The 19,436-nt window shown below is 44.2% G+C and overlaps 2 protein-coding genes across 9 annotated transcripts; one reads left to right on the top strand and one right to left on the bottom strand.

Moving 5' to 3' along the window:
- Window positions 1-112: 112 nt before the first annotated feature.
- Window positions 113-1,722, bottom strand: LOC121600172 (protein farnesyltransferase/geranylgeranyltransferase type-1 subunit alpha). Its single transcript, XM_041928515.1, has 3 exons — window positions 1,430-1,722; window positions 1,009-1,363; window positions 113-869 (listed from the first exon to the last, which is right to left on the bottom strand). Exons 1-3 carry the CDS (start codon window positions 1,569-1,571, stop codon window positions 347-349), a joined length of 1,020 nt encoding a protein of 339 aa, XP_041784449.1. The 5' UTR covers window positions 1,572-1,722; the 3' UTR covers window positions 113-346.
- Window positions 1,723-2,883: 1,161 nt separating this feature from the next.
- LOC121599369 (cholinephosphotransferase 1) lies at window positions 2,884-19,228 on the top strand. Of its 8 annotated transcripts, XM_041927115.1 has the most exons (9): window positions 2,886-3,950; window positions 6,099-6,498; window positions 9,117-9,245; window positions 10,224-10,355; window positions 11,325-11,459; window positions 14,083-14,241; window positions 14,351-14,515; window positions 14,613-14,694; window positions 17,982-19,228. In XM_041927115.1, the coding sequence occupies exons 1-9, from the start codon at window positions 3,739-3,741 to the stop codon at window positions 18,170-18,172; spliced, it is 1,605 nt and encodes a 534-aa protein (XP_041783049.1). In that variant the 5' UTR covers window positions 2,886-3,738; the 3' UTR covers window positions 18,173-19,228. The 8 variants fall into 8 exon arrangements, 6 of the variants coding, with proteins under 6 accessions (XP_041783048.1, XP_041783046.1, XP_041783049.1 ...); XM_041927114.1 differs by lacking the exon at window positions 9,117-9,245 and having other exon boundaries at window positions 2,884-3,950; window positions 14,613-14,818; window positions 18,055-19,228; XM_041927112.1 differs by lacking the exon at window positions 10,224-10,355 and having other exon boundaries at window positions 2,885-3,950; window positions 14,613-14,847; window positions 17,997-19,228.
- The last annotated feature ends 208 nt before the right edge of the window (window positions 19,229-19,436 follow it).

Here is a 19,436-nt window from a genome sequence, read left to right as displayed (position 1 = left end):
GCGAGACTGTGAGCGGTTTCGGACACTCCTGAGGCAGGCCAACACCGCAAAGCGGTTGTAGCGCCGGATAAGAAGAACCAAAGAATTGCTTGACCCTTCCTTAATTGGCCTATTAAATATTGCAAAATTATCTATTTATTACTTTTTTGTTTGTTAACAGCACGCTCCGATCATGTGCTAAGCTATTTTGCTGCCACTTTACCAGTTTCTTTATTTGTTTGTGTGGAGGAAAAAGAGAAGAGAAGAAAAAATCTAACAAAACTAGCACTAAAACAAAGTTCATCCTCCTCCGTTGCTCTGCTCATAAGTTAACGTACTCTTGCTCTGCTCCGGGGGTACACTGCCATCACACGCCATTTCTACCGCCGCCGGCCGCCGCCCGGTCGGACGCTTTCCGCCGAAAGTTTTCCGCAATGTAGCGCCAGTACTTGCAGCGTATCTTGTCGTGCTGGTTCGCCATCGACTCGCACAGATCCTGCACCTTCTGGTGGTACTCCTCGGCCACCGCTTCATTGCCGCCCGACTCGATCACATCGAAGTATTGCTCGGCGTACAGGTCCACCAGAAAGGCCAGCAGGTACGGCGACCGGATGCCGTCGTTGTACAGTGCCTCGCAGAACTCGACCACCACCGGGAACTGGGCCAGCTTGCCGGTGCCCTGCTGCAGCAGTCCGCGCAAAAAGTTCCACGGACTTTCATTGTTTTTGATCAGGCCCACGCGCGTGATGACGTAGTTAACCTCGCGCTCGAGCACCTCCGGCGTGAAGCCGCCGTGCTTCAGCACGAAGAACCGCTCGTTCCAAGCGGAATTGTTGCGCATATCCTCCGATATTAACCGGTCCACGTAATGCAGCTCATCGTCAAACAGGCTACGGGCGTGGGAAGGAAAAGAGAAGGCAATTAACTAATAGTAGCGCTTATCGGGGTGACACACTGTTTGTGTCACGTAGAGGGGCTATAAATGTAAAGGCAAACAAATCATTGCGCTGCGGCGGAACCGGAACGTACTTGTAGTTCTTTATGACCCACTGCCGGTGCTGCCAGGCATGATAGTTCTTCGCATCCATGTCGAGAATGCTCTCCGTCAGTGCCAGCTCGCTCGATGGGTCGTCCAACCATTCGACGATGACGCGCCGATGATGCCACACCTGGTAGTTTTTCGGATTGTCCGCAATGACCCGCCCGATGTAGGACAGCTCCTCGTACAGGTCGGCGTTGAGCGTTTTCAGAATGTCCCGCCGGTACTGCCACACGGTGTAGTTGGCGGCATTCAGCTTGGCCGCGTCCTTCGTCAGCTCGAGGGCGCGCTGGGACTTTTCCTGCCTCGATATGATCGCACGCAGATAGCCAAACACATCGTTAACTGTGAAGCGAAATGGAAGGATCGGCAATGTAATCCTTGTCAAAAGTGAGAAGGTCAAGTACTTACAGCGCTCACTGTACTGGATCATCACGACAGGATTCTCCCCGTCGTCCTGGGGAAGTGGTGTAATGTCGGACCATTCCGGCCGGCGCGAGTACAGCGCCCAATCGTCGGAGAAATCCTCATCGGAACTGTTACCGTCTGCCATCGCGCACACCGGGTGGATACCGTTTTGTGGGGAAGCGGAACCTTTGTGACCAGTTTTTTCCACCCGGAACCCGTATTTATTGCCGAAAACGGATCGTGTGTTGTTTCTTTGCTTTTCTTTCTATTGTGAATGTTTTATGAGCTGTCATCGGATACGCGTGCGAGGTTTATATAGGTGCGATAGGTTTAGAAAGTTTGTGTGATTATTTATTTTTTGCTCATTTTATCATATTTTGCATTTTTGTTAATACCAGGTTTATGAGTAAATTAATGCGCACGTGCTTTTGTTGTTTATTCAACTGAAAATCGCAAAATAGAAGATTTAAATCCCATTTAACCTAATTTCTGCTTACCTTGACTGCCAAGCTGTTCGCTTGACCAGTGTGGCCAGATTATTTTGGCGGTTTTCGGTATCAGTATCAAATTTTTTTATGAAGTTTTTGCATTTGTCGCAATTGCGCATTTTACCGCGCGGCTACATGAGGTGAAATATACAGCGAAATGAACTATTTGACAGGTGAAATATCTGACAGGTATAGCTAAAGGGTTGGGGGAGACACAACATCCGCTTTCGAAATTCTATTTAAAATAATATCTTCTCAAGCAGAACATTCCCTAATTGGAAGAAATTATTAACTGTTGACTGAAAATTAACGAAGTACTCTATATTGAAGCTATTTAATGGATTTAATTACGATTTTGTGCACGTTATTTGTTTACATTGCACATCAGCTGGTTGCTGTGATGCTTTATCCGTCAGATATTTCACCTGTCAAATAGTTCATTTCGCTGTATATTTCACCTCATGTAGCCGCGCGGTTATAAAATTATGATGACAGATATGTTGTGATGGTTTTTATTCAAATCGGAACTCTTTTTTTAATGAATTGTAGAGAAATTCTGAAAAATAATTATGCAAAACGTATAACATACAGTTCTCAAAACAACTGGAGTGATTTTGCTGAGCAAATTTTGTAAAGTACAAAAAAAAAAGATTTTTAAGTTTTGTTATTTAAAAAAATCCTTTCAGCTTTGAAAATCTATAACTTAAAAACGATAGAAAGTCGAACGAATGTATGCACAGTTATAGAAACTGTATTATTTGATTCAATTTTCTTCTGAATATTGCATTGATATTGGATAACGCATTCAAAAGTTATAAGCTTCCAAAGTCGCTGGCTACCCGCTGGAAGCCTGGTTGCCTGAAATATGTTTCTTTGGTTGCCAGTGACAGGGTTAACCGTGTATCTCGGGAACCGCCTGTACAGATAAATCGGTATTTCTGGTCCCTCTGCCGCTAGACAGCAGTGGCAGCTGTCAAGCGCTGTTGGAAGGAAAAAATCGCGTGATAGATCGTGCGAGTGTGTGTGTGTGTGTGCGTGCGATTCGTCAGAAATCATACGTAGAAACCGTTTCGCAGTTCGCCAGACAGGACGAGAGTGGTGGAATCGCGCGATTATTCCATCCAGTACGGGCTACATTAGGCAGTGTTCCGGGTATTTTCCACTTCTCATTTGGTATCGTTGCTGGCAAACCGGGCAGAAGTAGAATTCTTTGCCCACAAAGGAGAAGCACCACACCACCACATCCTGCCTGCGTGTGATGATACTTTCTCCCGTCTTCGGTGTCTCGCGGTGTCGCTGCTGACGGGGAGCGGTGCGCTTTTTTTTGTTGCTTTCTTTTCGCGTGCGTCCAGGTGCTGACCAGGAAAGTTTGCGAAGCTGGCCACATCCGCTCGGTGGTTGATTCACGGTCAGCGGTGAAAAAAAGAAAATTATTCATTGTTCTCGCGTACAAAGTGATGCGGCACTGTGCGTGAAGTTCCCGCTGCGTGTGTGTGAAGATATTTGACGGAAGTTGAGGTGGTGCTATTGTGGTGCTGCCTTCCCCTCCCACCCCATAGTTGCGCTCGACACGTTGCCATCCCCAATTAGGGCCACCTGTGAAAAGGCGTGCGATGGTGGTGTAGAGCAGAAATTGGCCAAAAGTGCAGTGAGAAGATCCGTGTGAGCAATCGTTGTGCCAGTGTGCCGAAAACCGTTCCTGCCGTAGGAGACGGCGTGTGCATTGTTTTCGTCTAGCACCCTTCCCGGCGAACCGTATCGCGCTGAGTGTGATCCGATTCTTAAGAACTGCAGCAACCCGCTCGAAAAACACACACACACACGATGTATTTCTACAAACAAAAGCTGCTGCATGCGGCGCAGCTGAAGAAGCTGTACGACCACAAGTATTCCTGCACCAACGTCAGCCTGATGGATCCGTTCCTGCAGCCCTGGTGGTGCTGGCTCGTCTCGAAGGTGCCGCTCTGGTTGGCCCCCAATCTCATCACGATCGTCGGCCTGGCGATCAACATCGCCACCACGCTCATACTGATCTCGTAAGTGGCGAACATTAGAAGGATTTAATTTTACACCTTTTTTACACATCTTTCTTGGAGGCAAAGGGTCATATCGTCGCTGTACAGTCGTAGTGTCTCTAGCAAACGCAAAACAAAAAAAAACTCAGTTGCTCTGAACGGGAAAGACGTAGACGTAGAGCACACGAGCAATTCGGGGAGCAATCCGAGCACATGACGGACGGGCAACGAATGGGAAGGGCGCGCATGGTGGCAATTATGTAATTTCGCAAAGTATATCATCCACAGATAAAACGAGCGAACGATGGGAAACGAGAGGGGAGGAGGCAGCCGTGTGTCTAGTAGGCAACGCTAACGGCAAAGTACACGAAAATGAACCGAACCGAACGAAGGGAGAGACGGGGAGAGGCTCTTACCTTGCGCCAAGTGTGCACTGTTGTGTGTACCTTCCTGGCTGGTTCGCGCCGCCCTGCGAGCGACGCACTTGAAAGCGTACGCGGAGAAGAGTTGTGTTTTAGCCGCGTCATGGTTCAACAGGGACGGACATCATGTTTGCAATTTTACTGGCCTTTTTTTGGTGTGTGTGTGTGTGTGTGTGTGCTGTTGTGTTGGCGCTATTTAATATTTGTACGTTTCTTTGGCGCAAGAGCGCGAGTCGCTTGATAAGAAAACAATACGGCCAATTAGTTCCTACGATTGCGTCTTATTTTTAAGCTACGCACACCACGCATTTTTATACGAATTGAGAGAATTTCGATGCACAGCGCATTCCCCAAAATTCGATCCATCTCGAACGCGCGAATGTGCGTGTGGGTGCGATGCGGTTGCCAAGGAAACGGCAAAACGGCGGTGGGCACCGTTAGCGGTTGCCGTTTTTTCTTCTTTTTTTTTTGCACGAAAATTCCACGCCAAAAGCATGAACACGGGCGCGCTGTCTGCCACATTTTTTTCCACTATTTTGTTTCCCCATTCAAAACCTACCCCGTAATGTGCCACTTTGCTGGCTTGGATAGGAAAGAGTGGGAGGGTGGGTTGATCGGAAACGCAAAGAGTGAACGAACACGAACACGCAACAAGCGGAAAAAAGCAACAGGGAGGGAAAGTTTGATCGCGTTATTCGGTGCTTCCGCGAAGAAGATTGATATGCGTCGAATTCGAGATTAGTGTTGGGTTTCATGAATCTTTAGCTGATATTCATTCTTATGAATCTTCAATGATGACTGATTCGAGTCTCGAATCGACTCTTTTAAGATTCATGAATCTCGAAGTATTCATGAATCCCCAAGGATTCATGAAGCTCGAAAGAATCATTAAAATTCATATATCTCGAGGGATTCATGAATCTTTAGAGATGCCCGATTTTCAAAATATTGTATTTGCGCCATCCCACCTAACAACATGCCCGTCGTGGGTTCAAGCCTCGCATGGACCGTCTCCCCGTAGCAAAACAAACTCTCTGGCTGCGTGATTTTTGCCAAGAAGACTCGAAAGCTTGTATAGGCTGGCATGATGACCACGTAGGTTGCTACGCCAAGTAGAAGAATAATGAGAAGCTCAAACTCTATGCATCTTGGCAGATGTACTGATCCCTTGAGATTCATGAATCGTTAACCTGAGAACCTAGAGAATCGTGAATCTTTTGAGCTGAATCATTTGAAAACTCATGAATCTTTCGAGATTCATCTTTGGAGATTCATGAATCTTTGCAATCGATATTCAGATTCATTTAATCATTTCAAAGATTCACTCAGATTCATGAATCTGAATCAAATGTACCCAACACTAGTCGAGATGTATTTTGGGGTTTGTGCCGGGGAAAAGAAGAGCATTTGTTCGGTGTTATCTATCGATAGCAAATTTTCACTTTCCCGCCGCGTGTTGCAATTGTGTCGTGGCGTTGAGGGTGGTGCTGGATGGATGTTGATGTTTTCCTTTGTATTAATTTCGTTGCCGTGCGGTGTCGTTTTTTGTTTGTTGAGCCATTAGCATTACAATTCACACCTTCTATTTCAGTTTTAATGGCTATTTAGAGCAGAAGTTGTGATAGTTTCTATTTCTTCTCGAGTATGGAGATTCTTCTCGAACTATGAATAACTTAAAAAAACTATAAACTCTAAACAAGTTCATTTTATTAACACAAAAACCTACCATTATGTTTATCACCAACAGCTACAGCCCCACCGGCCGTGAGGAACCCCCGCGATGGTCGTCGGCCCTGTGCGGCATCGGCCTGTTCATCTACCAAAGCCTGGACGCGATCGATGGCAAGCAGGCGCGCCGGACCAACTCGTCCTCGCCGCTGGGCGAGCTGTTCGATCACGGGTGCGACTCCATCTCGACCGTGTTTGTCGCCCTGTCGGCCTGTATCTCCGTCCAGCTCGGCTACTACCCGCGGTGGATGTTTTTCCAGTGCTTCTGCGCGATGACACTGTTCTACTGTGCCCACTGGCAGACGTACGTGTCCGGTACGCTCCGGTTCGGGCGCATCGACGTTACCGAGGCCCAGTGCACGATCATCGGCATTCATATGATATCGGCCATCTTCGGTCCCTCGATCTGGATGACGAAGGTAAGGGCCGGGTGGGAGCCGGTGGGAAAGGTAACGCAAAACCCCCTTTTCATTTCAGCATTGCAGTATTGAGAGAGCAGTTCGTGGTCCGGTTCCTTGGTTCAGCTTCTGTTCAGGTCGAAAGGGAAACTCTCAACCCAACTAAACAAAAAGAAATTGCACGACACATACTCGAAAAGGTGACCATGATCTCACCCTTGATTGATTGGGCCTTGACTCTGGCGGCGGTGGCGGCGGCAGCAGCAGCGGCTATATATTAGATAGTTGCGAAGCCGTTTTTTTTTCGTTTGCCACTGTTATTGCCATATTTTGCACACACACACCACTCCCGTAGTGGAAAAAGGGTGATGTGGTGTGATATGTGCAAATTGCACCTACACTTTTTATTAGCCACAATTGTTGCCCGCTCGATCCGGGACGGAACCAGGGCTAGATGAACCAAAGGGAAAAGAAAACTAATGCTCCTCTCGTATCAGGCGAATCTGTTCGGCCAGTAATACAGCTGCCTGCCCTTTATGCTCGACACACAGTACACCGAAGTGGGCACGCTGCCTTGACAATGGGAATGGGCCGCTATTACAGCTCGCCATTGCATTGTGTGCTGACGGCAAGTGTGTTTCGTTGCGTTATTGTTTTCATTACTGTTCTCACAGTATGCAAATGAAGCTGTATCGTGCAAAGCTGTTTGAGGAAAGTCGAGCCACGAGCTTCACAAACCCGATAGGCATCCTGCTCTAGATATTGTGCGTTTCAAGCACATGGCGTGATTTCTGACGCTTGTTTCTTTTTTGTCGTTCGCGCATGTGTTTGTTGATTTTACGGTTTTTTGAGGGTTAGGCAGCGCGACCAACACGACTACCACCACCACCAATCTTTTGGCGCATAGTGTGTGTCGACGCATCCTATCGCGCGCTGTACGTGTCCAAAGTACACATCACGGTGTTGCGGACACCACGAGTTGCTCCACAAGTCGCCCGTACGCACATATGCACAAACCGAAGCAGTGTGTTTCTTCCACCTGTCTTACTTTTCGCACCCTGGTGGCCGCGCATAATACGCGGTGGTTAGGGAGTGGAAGTTTTTTTTTTGGGGGATTGTTATCATTCAGAATGGTGTGGTCTGATGGCGCTTGTCGATAATGCAATGTATGATAAGCACAAGCAATGTGTGGCGTGCCCGCTGAGCTTAAGAAGTATAGCAGGGGAGTGGCTCGATTTAGTGGTCCAATTTGAAATGACTGTTGGGTTTGTTGGTGCGAGTATGTCAATGCTGTCGGAACATAGGGTTGATTTGGGTTGAGAGTTGTCCGTCTTATCAGCGTACGATTTTCTTTCCGCTCGCTAGTGTTTCCCTTCGTTTGGTACACACAGCCGAAGATGGCAATCGGTACAATTGTACCCTCGTACGAATGAGTTGAGGTTGGTTTTCAATTTTGATGGTCATAGCAATCGATTTACAGGGGTTTCCAAGTCTCTTTCGAATGCGCATATTATTATTCACCACTTGCAAGATCTTATTCAACAGCTGTCAAATGGTATATTTACCGCAAAATAACATGTCAGTTCTTACACATGATTTTCAACACATCACAAAGAACTGTCAACCTCAAGTGTTGAAAATCATGTCTAAAAACCAAGGCCCATAAATTACTACAGGTCGGTCCGCCCAGTGTAGTTTGACACATTTTCATTTGACAGCTAGGGAATCCCAAGTTACTTAGCAACTCATAAAAAGTCCTTAGCAACCCTTGCTCCCTATCTGTCAATCTCCATAGAAATCTCCATCGATCATGGCCAACTATATCCATCACTTTCAACAATAGTTCAATTTATTTTGCTTTTGACAATTGTTCAACGTAATTGTACTGATTTCACATAAGAAATGTCAAAATTTAATAATCGCGTAACTCGAGTGTCGCGTTTAATAATCGCGTAACTCGAGTGTCGCGTAAAGCGGGGAAAGACTGCAAATTAGGTGCACATTTGAAAGTGACTTGGGAAACCCTGTAAACATGAGCTATAAATGTTGCTCCTTGTGCTTAAAATGTTGGGTACATCAAGAGATAACTCCAACGGAGTGCAATGTGTAACTTATCTACATCAAGTTTTGTCTTGTGATTAACAGAAATTATGCCCATCGAATGTTGTCTCCTTGTGAAATGAAGTAAATAACTGTTATGTTTTGCAACATCAAATCTTCATCTATATCCAAGGGACTTAATTGTTAATTCAAACCGCAAAATAGAATAGCATAGAACGCAACCTTCCCATGTCTCATTTTTTCTCTACAATTGGCGTGTAAATTTCCTAAAAAAAACATGATGTGTCAACTTGAAATTATTCCGATTGGTATTTAGATAGTGAACTTTAAAAAGCTGCTTTCCCTATATTGACACACGTGGAACAAAATTTTGCTCGATGTGGAACCAACACCGTACCCATTTCATTGAATCCATCCTTTGCCCGCCAAAAGAGTACTTCATCTAACATCTTACTCTATTTTTTTAACAATTTCTTTCCACAATTCGCAAACCCCTCCCACAAAAACCACCTCCCCGTTTGTCCTACCGTGTATACCTCTTTCGAACGACATACATTGAACGGTTTGCGCGGTGGCAGATCTTCGGCCAGTTCGAACTGTGGAGCACGATGGCCGTCATGACCATCCTGTGCGGTGGCTGGTCACTGCTGGAGTTCTTCTCGGTGATCCGTGCCGGCGGTGTCGGTAAAAACGGATCCACGGTCGCCGTAAGTTCATCAAACATTCGTCACCTTACCAACCCTACCCAACCCAACCCAACCAACAACCTCTTCTCTTTCTCTCACTGTTCCATGACAATTTTATCCCCCATCTTCCTGTATCCGTTTTACAAGTGCCGATGATGAAAGCATTTAATTGACAATATTTTGAAGATTCGTGATTAAGCAATGATTTCATGACTTTCTACAAAAAATTACCTATTTGTTTTAAATATTTATCTATACGACAGCCCTTAAATGGCCTTAAAAAGACATTTCTCTGACAAAGACGAAACTCTTCGGCTCTCTTACCATCTGTCTCTCTCTCTCTCTTGATCGGTTGCATGCGTGTGTTTACATGCGTGTTTGTGTTTCCCGTGTTGCCGCAATGCTGCATGATCTGTTCGGAGGGAGGACACTGTTCTGCATGCAAACTCCAACTAAACTACTTCTCTGTGTTTGTGTCGTTTGTTGTTTGCTGTGGTTGTTATCTAAAAGAAGGAATAGTGCTTGTTGTGCGTCCGAAACTGGGTTTTTAGGGGACGACAGTTTTACTGCTGCTGCTATTGCTGCTGCATGCATGCCTGTGCAATGTTTGCCCTGTTTTGTCGTGTTGTTGTTATGTTTTGCGGTTCTCCTGCGTCGCCTTGCCCAAGTTGCTATGATGATGATGATGTCTGTGGTAATTTGATCTGTTGTCGATAACTGCTGTTCACGCTCTCTCTCTCTCTCTCTCTTTCGTTGTTTAAGTTTATGTATTTTAATGTTTTATTTATACTTTTCAGTGTTTCTAATCTTTGTTTTCACCATTTTTTTGTGTGTTACTACTTTAACGCTTCTTTTTTCCGTTTCATTTTTCCATGTTCTCTTCCCTCGTGGTTTATTTTTTTCTTCCCACCCCACCCTTTTATCCGTTACTTTTAAACCCCGTGCGTGTTTTCGACTTGCCGTCGGCTCGATCCTGCTGCGGCGATCGTCCTTCGCTAGATGCCGCTCCTCGGTGGCAGCTGGAACTACACCGTGTGTGCGATCTTTACGTTCGGATTCGTGCAAGTGTTCACCACCTTCTGCCAGAGTTTTCGCGCCGGTGGCGTCGGCAAGAACGGGTCCACCGTTGCTGTAAGCGATTTTATTATTGCGCCCATTTCCTATATTTAAGCTACCTTTTTTTGTATGGCAAATCCCTTCTGCTGGGATGAGCCTTTTTACCTTTTGCCTGTGTCCTCCTTTATGCTCCTGTTTCTTTTCTTCCCTCGCCTGTTTTTTTTTTTACTTTCTCTATTCTTTAAGTCATCATTTACTCTCACATACATTGTTTCTAACACAATTGTACTAATGTGGGTGGCAACTTTACTTTTACGCAAGGAAAAAAACACGCAATTATCTAATATACGGTCGGTTAGGTGTGGTTTGTTTACTTTATGTGCAATTATTATAACCAACCGAATATATTTCCTTGTTTTTTTTATGCTGCGTTGGGGAGGTTGTTTCAAACATTGATAAGTTTTCTGTGTCGTGTTTTATAAAGAGGTTTTTTGTACTACTGTTCTTCTCCAGTTTAAATACAACTTTTATCTTTCTTCCCAAACAATAAATAACTCTCTCTCTCTTTAGGTCGTTTATATTGTTCTCGTTTTTGTTTTCTTCTTCTTCTTTATTTCTCTTCTGCAATTTTGACCTAAATACTTAATCGAAATGGTTTTTTTCTCTTTCTTCCTTTTTTATCTCATTTTACTTATTTTCTCGTTTTCTTATTCTTTCTTTCTTCTCTCTTTGCCGCTCTCTTTCTCTCTCTCTTTCTCTCTCGTGTGCTTTCTTATCTCGTTCTCGCCACTAAAACTCGGTCTTTCGGGGCGTCTCCCCCTCCTTACTGCTACGAATTTCTTTATCTTTTGGCTGTCGTGTGTTGTAACAAAAAAAAATAATAATCTCCAATACTTCAATTGGGCTTGCTAACATTGAAACAAAAAAAACCACTCACACAACCACGCCACATGGCTGCCGGCCCCTCCAACACAACCGACCAACGGGATGACACCCTTCCGCCCGTCGGACCCCACCAACAATAATAACAATAACCAAAAACAGCTACCGTTGATGGGGGGCATCGACATAAAGACGGTCCCGCTCTACTTTGCCGTGTTTGTGTTCGGACTGCTCGCCTATCAGAACGCGTCCGTTATCTTTACCGGTGGCGTGGGCAAAAATGGATCTACTGTCGCTGTAAGGCCACTAATCTATGTTTGTGTGTGTGTTTGCGTGAGCTTAACATATGTGTGTGTGTGTGTGTGTATGTGTGAAAATTGTTAGATTGGTCCTTTCATAATACTAACTTCCTGTTGTATTTGTTACACGTGTTGGCGAGTTCTTCATGTGTTTTTGTTCTGTCCCTTGTGCAATAACGTGCTAACGATCTTGCTTCTTCTTCTTCGGTTGATTCACGTTGTCCGGGAAAGTGTTTGGATTGTCCTCCCCCTGCTTGATTTAATAGTACTGCGCTATGTTGCTCCCTTTCGCTGGCTCTCGATAGTGTTATGCTAACGATTGTATCCTGTTGTTTGTTTGTGTGTTTTTGTTGTTGTTTTGTCCGTTCAAACCGCATCGATCGTTTGTTGGTACACCTTTTCTATCGTCTCTCTTTTTCTCTCTCCGATCAGTAGATATAGTGCTCAAACAGATATTTCATGTATTTGATTTAATTGCTTAAATTATCAATTGTAAAATCTTGAAATTTAGTTTCACATTTATTTTTTGATTTTAAATTTCTTTCATTTTTATTAAATTATCATCCCTCTTCCATATGAAATGGTTTATCACACCTATTTTATCGAATCAATCGCTTCTTGCATCCACTACCGGCCCACCGTCTTTAAGCCAAGGTTAATATAATCATTCAATTTGATTAATGTAAATCAATTACCTTTTTGCCCTTTATCAATCAACAAGCTGATCGGTAGCGGTACGCGGAAGCAGCTACGCAATGCGTTAGAGAGGCTGAGAATCTCACTTAAGCGTTGAGCTAAAGGAATAATAAAAAAAGAAAATAACAAAATAATAGCTTGGTTTGGTTCGATATCGTAAGCGTAAATCCAATAAGAAGCTCGAAGTACTATTTACATCATTACTGAAAAATTAACACTAAAATTGGACTAATAAGAAAAGGGGGAAATCAGCAAAAAAGGCAGTAGTTGGGGGGTTTTTTCCTAGCTTTTCTCTGACGATATTTTAAATGACGGACTAATTGATGGACTAAGGTATCGAACTAATTAAACGGACAGCAAATAACTACGCAAAGATCTAATTAGAAGATAATAATTTATTAAACATCCTTTATCGCTCTGAAGACTTACGAAAAACCTTAACCTAAGGTGACACGGTCATAACAGTTTGGCGTATTTTAAAGCTACATTTCTTTCCTTCCCCCTATCCCTGTTTCAGAAACAAAAAAAATCACTGACAAAATGCTCATATTCATACGCTGTAAAATTGGCATCATCCACCTAACCATTCTTCGCTTAAAAGGAAAACAAAAACCAACACACAAATGATAGTTTATTTGTTGTAGCAAAATAATTTAAAAAAATATATATTTTTACATAAGTTCAATTTCTTCTTTCAATGTTTCAAATGCTTGATATTCATGTGTCCACAAAGAGTGTAAATAACACTTTTCTTGTGTTAGTTTTGTTAGTGTTTTCATCCTTTAATTTACTGTACGATTTCTCTTACCGAACATTAGCTTTCACATTTTTTGTACTTTTGCTAGAACAAATATCCATTTTAATGTTTGTGTTTTTCTTAAATTTAAATATTGACACACCTCATCCATTAACAAACGTACAATAAAAGAAAGCGCATCCTTTCCCTTCACCTTCTTTTAATGCTTTTTGCTAATCCTTCCCCCGATAGGTACATGCACACAACCACAAGTATACGGACCTACCCGATTCCGATTCCGTTTTCGGAATCAGTTCTGCAGCCGATGCTGGAATTGATTCCGATTCTGGAGTCGGATCCGGAACCGATTCTGGAGTCGAATCCGGAGGCGATTCTTGAGCCTACGCTGGAGCCGTTTCTGGAACCGATTGCGGAGCCGATTTTGGAGCCGATTCAGTAATCGATTCCGGAACCGATTTCGGATCCGACTCTGGAGTCGATATCGGAACCGGTTCCGGGGTCGACTCAGGAGTTGGCTCCGGAATCGAAATCGGCTCCGGAATAGGAATCGACTCCGGAATCGAAATCGTAATCGGCTCCAATTCCGGAACCGATGCCGGAGCCGATTTCAGAGCCGATCTTGGAACCAATCCTGGAGCCGATTCCGAACCTATTATCTGGAATCGATTCCAGAAAACTTCGGAGCTTGCCGGAATCGAATATGACTTCATTTTTCCCATCACTAGTTTACACGCTGTCCTTTCGCACGCTCGCGTGTTTAGGCATCTCGTGTGTGTGTCTGTGTGCAAGTTTGTGTACGTGTGTGTGTGCATATACTATTACTGTCCATCTCTCCTCCCTCCACCTTACACTATCCTCATTTTTCCGCTTTTCTCACTGACATTGTGGTCTAGTGTGCTTTCTTCCATATCGCAACTAATTGGAGTACTTTTTGTTTTTTCCTCCCCTGACCCCCCGACCCGCCGTATGCATTCGATCCTCCTTATGCATCGGTGCGCTACACAACAACTCTCTCTCTGACTCTCTCCCACCCTCTGCCTCCCCCTGATTTGGTGGTGTGTGTGCGGAATCCGCCGTTTTTTTTTAAATCCTGTACTGCTGGGGCCTTTGCCTTGTGCCCACCACCATGCATCCTTTCAACTACCACCCTGGCTGTGGCTGCTATTAGGGCACGAGCGTACTATCGCCGATCATCCCGTTCCTGTTCGTCGTAGTGCCGGCGTACGTGATCTCGCAGAAATCTACGGACCAGATCTACGAAAACCATCCCGCCCTGTACATAATGGCGTTCGGGATGATTACGGCCAAGGTGACGAACCGGCTGGTGGTAAGTGATGACGAAACCAAGTGCGCTGCTTCACATACATACACACACACGTCGCGTTGCTACTCATTGATTAATTTTATGTTCTCTGTTTTGGTCGTTTTAATTTTAGGTCGCCCATATGACAAAGAGCGAAATGGAGTACCTTGACTGGGGACTGATTGGACCGCTGTGCTTGTTCCTCAACCAGTACTTCAACAGCTTCCTGCCAGAGTACTACGTCCTGTGGTTCTGTTTGCTCTGGTGTACGGTCGATCTGATCCGGTACTGTGGGCAGGTAAGAATGGACAGCAAAATACATAAATAAATAAGTAAAACAAATTCTTCACATATCACCTACTAATCGCATGCTACTTTTCCCCTTTGCCCCGTAGGTGTGTCTAGAAATTTGCGACTACCTGAAGATTGAGCTGTTCCGCATTCCCTACCCACCGAAGCCAGTAATGACATCACAAGGTACGAACCCTCCACAGCATCACCACCACCATCACCATCACAGTCACGATAACAAGAACGGTACGCATAGTCTAACCAATAACAACAACAGCGCCGCGACGTCCGCCCAGCAGCAGCAGCAGCAATCGATCAACAGAAAGCAAACGCGTGCCAGCAGCAGAAAGCACAATGCCGCCGCACACTAGTGAGCGCGAGATCACAGACGAGTGTGTGTGTTTGGTCGCGCACTGGTTGTTAATATGGGGAGAGGGGTTGGGACGATGCTTGGTATCAGTTGTTGGGGTTTTATCTTCGAGCTAAAGGATATCCGTCAGCAGCGTCGAGAGTTTATTGTAGTACCATTCGGAAGGGGGGGAAGGAAAACGGAAGTAAGGCACAACACGATCACCGCTTTACTATGAACACTGTTAAACTCGCAAATGCATCCTTTCTACGCCAGTGGAACGAAACGAACCTTACTATCTTTAGCTGCAGCCCATCCTCTCATGTAACACAGAAGCGGGGTTGCATTCGTCTCGCCGGTGAAGCCGCTTTCGTATACAATTTTGCTTTCTTTTCTTTGCTGGTACACGGGTATTATGCCCTTAGAGAGATGTAGTGCTGGTAGGCGCTACATCCCGTCCATTGCGGCACTGGAAACGCTTCCCTGTTTTTTTCAGTACACAGTAGTAGCGTGTACTCGTCGTACCCTTTTTCGCCTCTATATCGTAAAACACTACGGAGTTGTGTCAGTGAACACTATATCCACTGAACGGAGTTGCTTAATGTAGGACAGATTAGCGGTGGGAAAGAATTTAGAAGGAATTTAGAGTAACTAAACACACTGCTTTGAAATGTTTTTTTTTTTTTATTTTGGAGAAACTGGGCAGCGCCGAGTACTCTTCACCTTAATCATCATTACCTTAGAGATGTGCTTTCGTTTGTGTGTTTTGCAACGGGTCCTCCTTTCTTTATCTTTTTATTCCCTTTCGATCCGTTTTGTGCTAACTGTTTGTCATCGTGGTTTCCTTCTGCTCTCCGACTACTCCCTAAGCGTGTTAAGTTGTTATCGTTTTCTTTGTGTGCTATGTGTACCGTTTTCTTGTATGTGTTATTATGTTGATTATGTTGTTGCACTTCGCAAGCGTGTATGTACCGCTAAACCACCGTACACGTAGCGGAGGGGAGTTTGCTCAAATGTGAAACCCATAACAGCTAGATCCGCGGATTAGACTAAAGGCACACGCGTACACACAAAACCTAGCATGATGTGTATGTGTGTGTGTTAGTGTACGTGAGACAAAAGTGTAGCAAGACAACAGTACATCAATGTCCTTAATGAAAGGATCATATGCTGGAGCATCACTCACCAAGACAGCTTTCACGATCCTACATGATCGTCAGGCTGTACCAAAACTTTGCCAACTAGACAGAGGACAAGTAGGTCATGATTGTGTGCTGTGTGTGCTTCTGAGCAATGGATAATATTTTTATAGAATCATCTTCTTTTTGTTTTTATTGTTTGCACGTGCTCTAGTCGGCATGTTGGAAACAGGAAAGTTGATCAATTTGTAAAACGGTTGTGCGGCGATAGTTGGGGAGAAATTAAGCAACATGTAAAAATATGTCCCACGTCCCAGTAGGTTTGAAATATTTATATACACTCACACACACAGAGTAAAGTTAGTTGTATAAAGCAGTAAACAAATTTAGAGCGCAGTTCGACGATCGTAAAGCAAAATCATGCGCTTTTTAATGGGAAGAAGAAGAGGTAGAAAGAAGAAAGCGGCAGGAAGTAGCGTGTATAATCAATCCAATGAAACCGTGCGTGTGTGTGTCTGTATGTGTGCGATCATTTAATCCCTGTTAGTAATCATTTGTTACTCGTTTTGTAACCTTCCCGCAATCCCAAAGTGTGTAATGTAGTGTAGTGTAACCCGCTAGATTGACTATGATTGAATGATCATAACGCCAAAATGGGAAAGAAAGAAAAGCAAAAGTCGCGTGTAAAAAAAAAAAAACAACAACAGAATTATGCTGCAATGTTTTGAAAATGCAACTGGAACTGGAATGAAAATGTAGTTAAATCGAAAAAGAAATTCATTTAGCAGTTTGCTTATTTTGGTGAGAAAATGAAGAAAATATTACGGATCCCTAGCCGCATCAGTCCACCGAGTCGTGGAACAGGGACGCACTGATTCGTCCCTTAGTAAATGTGTCATTAATCAACGCCCCTAACGGCCTTTATGTTACACGTGTCTGAATGGTCTGCGCAATGTGGTGTGCATCTCAGTGTATGCGTAACATATAACGAAGTGTGCATATGTGTTATCCATATTGCTTAAAACGAACTCTATTTCCCACCCACCACCACAACACCTGCCGAAGGTTAGTAACGTGTATCCGGCGAACCAAGACCCCATTTTACTCCCCTTTTATTGTGTGTGTGTGTCGTTTATGTGTGTGGTTTCGAACATAACAAAAAACAACTGTACTCCAAATGCGTTTGCGAATGGCTCCCTTTTATAATTGTGGTAATTTTTAGTTTTTGTTTAAGATTTGAACCCGTTTTTGGATACTATTAACATTCTTTAACTTTCCCTACAGAGTATGATATATGCACACAGGGTTTTTTGTTGTTGTTTATGTGAAGAAAATTCAGAGCACATATGTAAAGTGTAGCGAAAAGCATTGCGTTTACCGTGTTAGAACTGATCAGCATGACTTTTGTATCGTTGATGTGTACCTTTACTACTAACAGGTTAGGATTAAGTTTTCCTCTCTGTTTCTCTCTCTTTAGTGTAGATCGATCTAACAAATTTCGTTTTTCAACTTTAATGGAATTGAATACTTTCATTCGTGTGTTTGTATGTGTGTGTGTGTGTGTGTGTGTGTGTGTGTGTGTGTGTGTGTGTGTGTGTGTGTGTGTGTGTGTGTGTGTGTGTGTGTGTGTGTGTGTGTGTGTGTAGTGTATTTCGTTCATGTACCAATGATGTGTGCGTTTCAGTAGCGTAACAGTGACAGAGGGACGACACAAAAGTGCAGAGCGATTGCGTCCGACCAACTTTACCTCATTGTGTTGTTTTCTATGTTTCATTTGTTCTATCCGTTGGTTACAAAAGAAAAAGAAACGTTAACCCATTGCTTCATAACGCGTACCATTATTGTAGTTTAGTTTGCGTTTCTTAGTTTACCACCTAGCACTGGCACAGTGTTGCAGTTTTGTGTGTTTTTTATTATATGTATTAATTTAATTCGTTTTATTTTGCTTTGTTTTTTTTATGTTTCCTATCCCACGCTTCCCAAAGAAACGGACGAGCTAGACCAGCAGCAGCAGCAGCAACAATCAAGCATCAACAACAACCGTCGCTCGTACCCGACCACACCGGTGCGTAACCTAACCGTGCCACCAGCGATGGGCCAACGGACGGCGTCGGAGGACAATCCAAACCCGCGCGTCACACCAAACTCATCGCCCCGCAAACCGCATCGCGTATGAGGGATGTCGGTGCACACTATCCCAGCACCATTAGGAAAAACACCAGCAGGGAAAAAAGGGAACAGAGAACATGGGAGTAGAGTTTGATGGCAAGAGGGTTGGTGGTACATTGTTGGTGATGGATATAGAATTAATTGTCGCTACTTGCCAGTGTTCTTCCGTAAGGGAGGAGTGCGATCGAAATGGTTTGGTGCATAGTTTCGTGTTGCTAGGTGTGCTATATTGTGTTTAGAAGGAACCACTAAGGTACGACCAGCGAGGCAAATCTGTCTCGAGGAAAAGAAAACTGAACTGATACTGAACTAGGTGTGTCCCATCCATCGAGCTACTCAGAAATAAGCTTATGCAAACACTTGAAGAAATTAAAGCACTGGTAAAATTAACAAAATTAAACCATTCACTTCTTTGCTCCACAGCATCTACCGTGGAAGACAATAGTCTCTAACTCTGTGTACAGACAGGAGGACGGTGGTCGCACTAGAATTTAATGAAACGAAACATTACGGGCATCACAGAAAAAAACGAACGAAAAAGCAAGTAAACGATGCTTGTTAGAGTCTTTCGGAGCAGACGTGTACACACGCGCTACAATCGCTCCACCAGAAACTAGAAGAGATTGAGAGTTAGAATTAGCAAGCGAAAGGAAGACGGACGTCCCTTTTCGAGGGACGAAGACAGCTAAAAAGACAATGCACCGTACGTTGTAAGAGCAATCGAACCAAGAGCGGTTTTTACCAAAAAAACCACTAGTTAAATTGTAACGAATTCACCCTTCCTGCTGTGTCAGTTGTGCCCGCGCCTCCCCCCCCCCCCCCAAGAGGAACAATGTGTCCTACAACTAGGAAAGGGGAGAGACGGCGGGGGGACAATAGAAGTTGTTTAGAAATATATTTATACCAATAGCGGGTAGTAGTTGTGTGAAGTGAAAGCTGCTAGAATTAACGAATGTTCGAGCCGGAATGTTCCGGGCTGTGTGGTGTGGTGTGTGCATGGTGGTGAATGGCGCAATGCAATAAAATCGAACACTGTTGCGTGATAATTGCTGTTAAAGGAGAACTGCGAAGCATGCGTTTGGACCACTTTCGAAGAAAGAAACCTCGAAGAATAGTAGTGAAAATCAGATCAGGCATCATCCATCAATTACGTAACGCAAAATTTCGATCTCGTCTTATCCCCCTTTCCTTCATCGCTTATCACATGCTCTTATCGTATGAGAGGAGTGTGCATCCTTTCTCTCACTCCTTCCGCTACCTTTGAAGGATGC

This window comes from Anopheles merus, chromosome 3L (assembly GCF_017562075.2).
Source record: "Anopheles merus strain MAF chromosome 3L, AmerM5.1, whole genome shotgun sequence".
Taxonomy (NCBI): Eukaryota; Metazoa; Arthropoda; class Insecta; order Diptera; family Culicidae; genus Anopheles; species Anopheles merus.
Note: the sequence above shows the minus strand (reverse complement) of the source record. Positions and strands in the feature narration are given on the sequence as shown.

Coding starts and splice junctions, on each gene's coding strand:
- LOC121599369 (XM_041927112.1), top strand. CDS start 3,739: ATGTATTTCTACAAACAAAAGCTGCTGCATGCGGCGCAGCTGAAGAAG. Junction 3,951..6,098: donor ACCACGCTCATACTGATCTC/GTAAGTGGCGAA, acceptor TATCACCAACAG/CTACAGCCCCACCGGCCGTG. Junction 9,246..11,324: donor AAAACGGATCCACGGTCGCC/GTAAGTTCATCA, acceptor AACCAAAAACAG/CTACCGTTGATGGGGGGCAT.
- LOC121600172 (XM_041928515.1), bottom strand. CDS start 1,571: ATGGCAGACGGTAACAGTTCCGATGAGGATTTCTCCGACGATTGGGCG. Junction 1,364..1,429: donor GATCCAGTACAGTGAGCGCT/GTAAGTACTTGA, acceptor TTCGCTTCACAG/TTAACGATGTGTTTGGCTAT. Junction 870..1,008: donor TGGGTCATAAAGAACTACAA/GTACGTTCCGGT, acceptor CCACGCCCGTAG/CCTGTTTGACGATGAGCTGC.